We start from the raw sequence: 6000 nt of genomic DNA, 5'->3' as shown, positions 1-6000 counted from the left end.
ACTTCATCTTGTCATGTTATTATATAATCCTTCTTTCTTTAGTACAAAAAAAACTCCATCTTTACATGGCCCTGGGAGCCCATAAAAAGTGAAGGGTGTCCCTGAAATGCTGTCTGTGTTCATAGATCTTGTAAGATTCATACAATGAATCATTCAAATTTTGCAGGGTAAGGTAGCCTTGAACACCTCCATATTTTATTCCACATTGGAAAATTCGTTTTGAAAAATGTATTCATTACAGCAAAGTTTAGCCAGGCATGATATCGGGCACTGCTATTATTCTCATCTGCATTTTAGCTTGATAACAACTGGCTGTAATCAAGCATCCCGCTTACACAGAAAATGCTTTACTCTTTATATTGTTTGAAGTTCCCCTCAAGTGATTATCCTAATTTCATTGTCTTCTCTCTATCTTCCTTTCATGGCAGTTTCTGAACTTTTTTTTTATTTAAGTGTTCCAATTTACAGTGAAATCCATGTCTCTTCTAGGTCGTTGTATGGATTTTAAATGAAGAAATATGATTGTAAGCTTTATGTATAGTGTCTAAATCCCATTGACTTCCTCGGGTTGTCAGACAAGTACACCATAATTCTCATTTATGGCGACGCTGTTACCTGTCCCAGGTGTCCACCAAGGCCTGGTTGCTTTGTCATGGTATAGACAGCTATATAGAGGAAACATGATGAAAGTTATTGGTGCACATATCCAGATTTAACATACCAGATTGATCTTCTTCATGGAACAAAAATGTTGACTTATATATGTCCTGATCCCTGTGACAAGACAGTTGAACAGAATAAATTGTGACATGCCCCCGGTACTTTTACACATTCATGGTCAAATTGTACCTTTGGCCTGGGCAGTATGGGACCTCTGCTTCTTTCCAGATTATGCTCCGTGTCTATATTTAATTGCCGAAGTCACCAATAAAGCCATGTAATTTGACAATTGAATGAGAATTGTGGAGCTAAATCTCCACTTAGAAAAAAGGACCTTGTGTAACCCTGGGCCTGGAATGCAAGCCAGCCACAAGGTTTACATGGATGATTTTCAAGACCTATTTACTTAATGACTTCAATTTTGCATTTTCATCTGACTAAACCCACATGAGAGATGGGGCATTCAAATTGCTATGAACATATAATATAGGAATGTAGTGCCCACTGGTCCAGCAGGCCTGGAGTAAATCTCAAAAGCCTGGTAACCAATACACCCAAAAGATAACAACCCATACATATTTTCTTTTTAATTTTCAGTTTTTATCAATTAAAATATGTTGTTGAACTACTTAGATCATTGGAAAAATAAGAAAGTGGTTACAAATGTATTTCTAAGTTACCAACAATTACAAGTAATATTTGAACAGATTCTTCATTTGATACTATATTGTCAGTTTGCAGATGTGATGTTGTTTGCCTGTATGAATGCTAAATAATATGTTACTTTTCCTTCTCTAGGCATCACCACAAAAGCAATGGCAGAAGGTAGGATTTGATTTAATGCTCTTTTAGTTCTTTGAGATAATCAATTATATAGACCAAATGTTTTATGTTGCAATGTAACTAGTTTTAAAAAAAAATTTAAGTTTCTTTTTTTTTATTCGTTTAATTGTAGTACAGCTTTTGACATATGGCTAATTAGAAACTAAGCTTCTGAAAGAAAATCATAAGGATTTTTTTTTACATTTCCTATATATATATATATATATATATATATATATATATATCTCCCGATATCCACCCTGATTGCATTACTCATTATTTGGTTTCTGTACCCACAAGGGGGTATGGTATAAATAAGTTATGTTCAGTTGAGGACACCTCTCCTAGGAAGTTATTTTCCTGTTTCTTGCCCAGAAGTTTCAGTATCAGATTTCTTTACCTTGATTACATCCCATCATAATTTATTAAAATGCTCCAAAAAGGCTTGTTGATCAAACAGTGAATTTATCCAAACCAACGACACATTTGTTGGCTTGTCCCTAGAAATTTATGAGCTAGGTGCCCTGAAATTGTAGCCATGAAAGTGAATGGAACTTTCAAATGGCAAGACAGACAAAAAAAAAAAAAATGCTATTGAAGAAGGCTAAAATTTGTGTTTTACTTTTTCTATCTCCCTGTTGAAGGTTTTTCATCACTACCTGTCCAGGAAAATCACATCCTGCCCCATATCAGGATAGGATGTGGGTGGAAACTGTTCCATTGAAATTATGTACTGTCCTAAATCAGGACGAGAGGGAAATCTCTCTAACAGGGCCCCAGTTAGCAGCAAAACCCAACAAAAGTCCAATTTCGAATTTGCAGCTACATTTGTTACAAAAAATAAAATCTCAAAGTACCAAATAAAGTCAGTCTGTCACCCACTAATGTTATGCAGGTTACAGACTAGCCTGCTCAGTGTAATTTTAGTTTTACAGTATTACTGCAGTCAGCTTCAACTGTCTTGTCACAGTGATAAGGATAGGTCAGAAATGATCATGTTTTTTGTTTTTTCCAACTCATGGATTGATAAAATGGGTTATTCCGTGTGATATGTCCAAGATGAGCAAGTTCACGCCTATGTTTGCAGACTACACCTTCCATCCACCTTTGCATTCAGTATGCAGTTAAGTCATGCCTTCTGTGGCCCAATCTGTGCCCACCAGCAGATGAATGATCTGCTTTGTGAATCTCCTTTCTTCTGCAGTTGCAGTCATTCTACGTCTTATGGCTTCCTGTCCTGGGGTGCCACCTGCAAGGGTTGTTGTCATTTAATTATACTTTTTTGCCTTGTAGCTCTTTTAGAAGAGCAATGAGTTACAATATTGGCTACATGGCTGCCATTCCGTATGTGGTTGTGCTAGAAGTGAAGATGGCCACAGTGTTCTTCCCTCCTCTCACTACCTTACAATACTAAATCAGTAAAGCAGCACAGAAAGAACAAGTGTTCTACATTTTTAGTATAGGAAAAAGCTTATGCAACATGGGTTATGAATAATTGCAAAATGTCAGTGATGCTGAATAATTAAAAAAGAAATAAAAAATGTCAGTTTGGGGAAGGTGGGCTACCACAGGGCATTGTTTTTGGTTGATGGACTTTTTGGGTTGAACCACCCTTAAAGTACTTTAGGATTCATGTCCATTTGCACAAGTCTTTTAGCTTGTTTCCCTTATAATGAAGCGGAGATCCAGTTTGTCAAATCTTCTGCCACTGTGAAATTGCAATGCTGAGCTCTATAAAATCTGCATTCATTAACCTGTTGAAAAATTGCTGAGATAATGAAGTTGAAACTCATTTCTCAGCAGTTAAAAAGGAGTATAACCTCATTTTCTCAGCTTCAGTAGTTGTAGACTGTAAGATGAGAAGGCACTACAAGCCACTGAAGAATGTATTTGTAGCCAAAAGGCCTTTTGTCTATTTTATCAACTTCAAGTACTTCCAAAACATATCTTGGACAACATATACAAGAGTGTGACAAGTTTATTATGCTTGATTTTGTTTGCATAGAGAAATGTTTTATGGAGATTTTTTCTGCATGTACTTGAATATGTGTTTTTGCTTGCAATATTTTAAAAACTGCGAAAAAAATTACACTGAAAAATGAATAGAGAAAGCATGTGGAGCAGTTTGTTTTTTTTGCAAACTTGATATTCATTGGTGTGGCTATTACAGTGGTTCTTGAATGTTTGTGACATTTTTAGGTGTTCTCTAAATTTATATGAATGTGGCCTAAAACATCATCTGATTTTTCATGTCCTAAAATTGAATAATAAAACCTAGTAAAACAAATGAAACAAACATTATTATATTTGGTTCTGTATTTGTTGAACCAAAAAAATAGTTCAGTAACATATTTGGGTATGGCATAAGTAAGTGAGTCATGCTGTCTGTATTTGGTGTGACCCCCTTGTGCAACAATCTATAACTAAACATTTGCGGCAACTGTGAATCAGTCCTGCACATCAACTCCTTCATAAAGAACAGCTCTAACTCCTGGATGTTGGTGGGTTTCTTCATGTGAACCGATTGCTTTAGGTCTTTCCATAGTATCTCTGATTAGGGTCAGGACTTTTACTTGGCCATTCCAGAATATTTTATTCTTCTTCACCCTTTCTTTGGTGGAATGACATGTGTTTAGGATTGCTGTCTTGCTGCATGACTGTCTCTTGAGATTCAGTTCACAAACAGATGTCATGACATTTTCCTTTAGAATTTTTTGTTTAATAAATGATGCCAAGCCATCCAAGCCCTACAGCAGCAAAACAAAGCCTAACCAGAACATTCCTACCGCCATGTTTTTAAAGATGGGATAAGGTTTCTATGCTGGAATACAGTGTTTTTTCTTTCTCCAAGTATGACACTCCTTCTTTAAACCAAAAAGTTCTATTTTGGCTTCATCCATTCAAAAAATTGGCTTGCCCATGAGACCCTTAGCAAACTGTAGATGGTCAATATTTTGCTAGAGAGCAGTGGCTTTTTTCCTTTGCAATCTTGCTATAATTATCATTGCTGTTCAGGGTTCTGCTGATGGTGGACTCATGAATGTCAACATTCACCGATGTGAGATAGGCTTTTGGTTGCTTAGACGTTAGCCTGGGTTGTTTTGAAACCTCTCAGACTATTACACACCTTGCAGTTGGAGTTACCATTAACACTCGTCCACTTCTGGGGCAACATCAGTCTTAATTATCCTCAATTTGTACACAATCTGTTTGACTGTTCATTGGTAGAGTCCAAACTCAGTTGAGACGGTCTTGGTGCCTATAAAGCTGAAGAAGATTACAACTCTTTTCTAATGTCCTCCGACATCTCCTTTGTTTGAGCCAAGGTACACATCCACAAATGTGTAATATGTGTCATCAGGCTTTACTGGATGGAACTTATGACTGCTGGAATGAAAAATTTAGAGATATTTTGAGAAAAAATGAACCTTTTTTGGTACTGCTGACCTTTTTGTGTGGACTGCTCTCAATGAGTACAGTTTGAGGATTAGAAGAAATATGTTTCAATTGTTGTTCATTTTGTGCTGCTTTACAAGTACCTGTGTTGGAGTAAAAATTATTTCTTGTGTTCTGGGAGCCACTTGGGTCCCACACAAAGGCCAAGCTTTAACTTCTGACCAGATTAGTCCTGGCCTTTCTTACATTCTGTGATACAGGAGCATGTTTTTGGGACATGGAAACGTTGGCATTTACAATACTGATTTGCAAAATGTTTATTTTTTTTCATTAAGGTATCAGCCTCATATACTTTGCAGAGAGCTGCATATCCTTAATGTAATGTAATATCCTACATTTTATTCTCTGAATGTTTTCATTTGTAGCCACTGATTGTACTGTAGAGTTGAGATTACACATGTAAACATCCTCATCATTAATACACAATATAAGGAATCATGAGACATGAAATTTTCCTGAAAGCTGTCATTGCAGACAGGCTATTCTGCCTACTTGTGTTCAGCCATACATTAAAAAAAAATCCTCAGTTCAGACAATGTTTATTCAATCTTCTAGTTTTTGTGAGACCATGAAAATTACTTTTCTTAGCCGACTTGAATGGCATCCAGTGTGGTCTTCTGCTGCTATAGCCTTTTGTTGCATTTCTATCAACTCAAACCAGTCTGGCCATTCTCATCTGAACAAGGCATTTCCACCCAGAGACCTGACGGTCATTGAGCCCATTTTGGACCATTCTCTGTAAAACCAGGGATGGTTGCACATGAAAATCCCAGCAGACCATCAGTTTTTGGTGCCGGGAAGGCTGGTCTGACTTTCAGAAACCAAGCTATGTTCAGTCACCTTAATCAGTTTTCCAACTCATTCTGATGGTTTAAAATTCAGCAGGTTGTCTTGATGATGTCTACATACCTATATACCTACATACCTATATGTATTGAGTTGCTGCTTTGTGACTTGCTGATTAGATTAGATGTGTCAACAAATGGCAGCACTTTTATTGTTTCATGCCTTTCTTTTGTTGTAGTATAATTTAGATGATAATTTCTTGGTGTTTTGTTGTAT

At 36.6% G+C, this 6000-nt stretch overlaps 1 protein-coding gene across 5 annotated transcripts in view; it reads left to right on the top strand.

Annotated features, from left to right (window-relative positions):
• Positions 1–6000, top strand: part of ADARB1 (adenosine deaminase RNA specific B1) — a 63176-nt gene that overhangs the window by 37056 nt on the left and 20120 nt on the right. For 4 of the 5 annotated variants that reach the window (XM_072418606.1, XM_072418609.1, XM_072418604.1 and 1 more), the window contains one exon: positions 1459–1485. The exons of the other annotated variant lie outside the window; for it this stretch is intronic. In XM_072418606.1, the coding sequence (XP_072274707.1) occupies positions 1459–1485 (27 nt within the window). The remainder of the gene's footprint in view (positions 1–1458; positions 1486–6000) is intronic. 5 annotated transcript variants of the gene reach the window in all.

This window comes from Pyxicephalus adspersus, chromosome 7 (assembly GCF_032062135.1).
Source record: "Pyxicephalus adspersus chromosome 7, UCB_Pads_2.0, whole genome shotgun sequence".
NCBI lineage: Eukaryota > Metazoa > Chordata > Amphibia > Anura > Pyxicephalidae > Pyxicephalus > Pyxicephalus adspersus.
The sequence above is the reverse complement of the archived record's forward strand: the minus strand, read 5'-3'. Positions and strand labels throughout refer to the sequence as shown.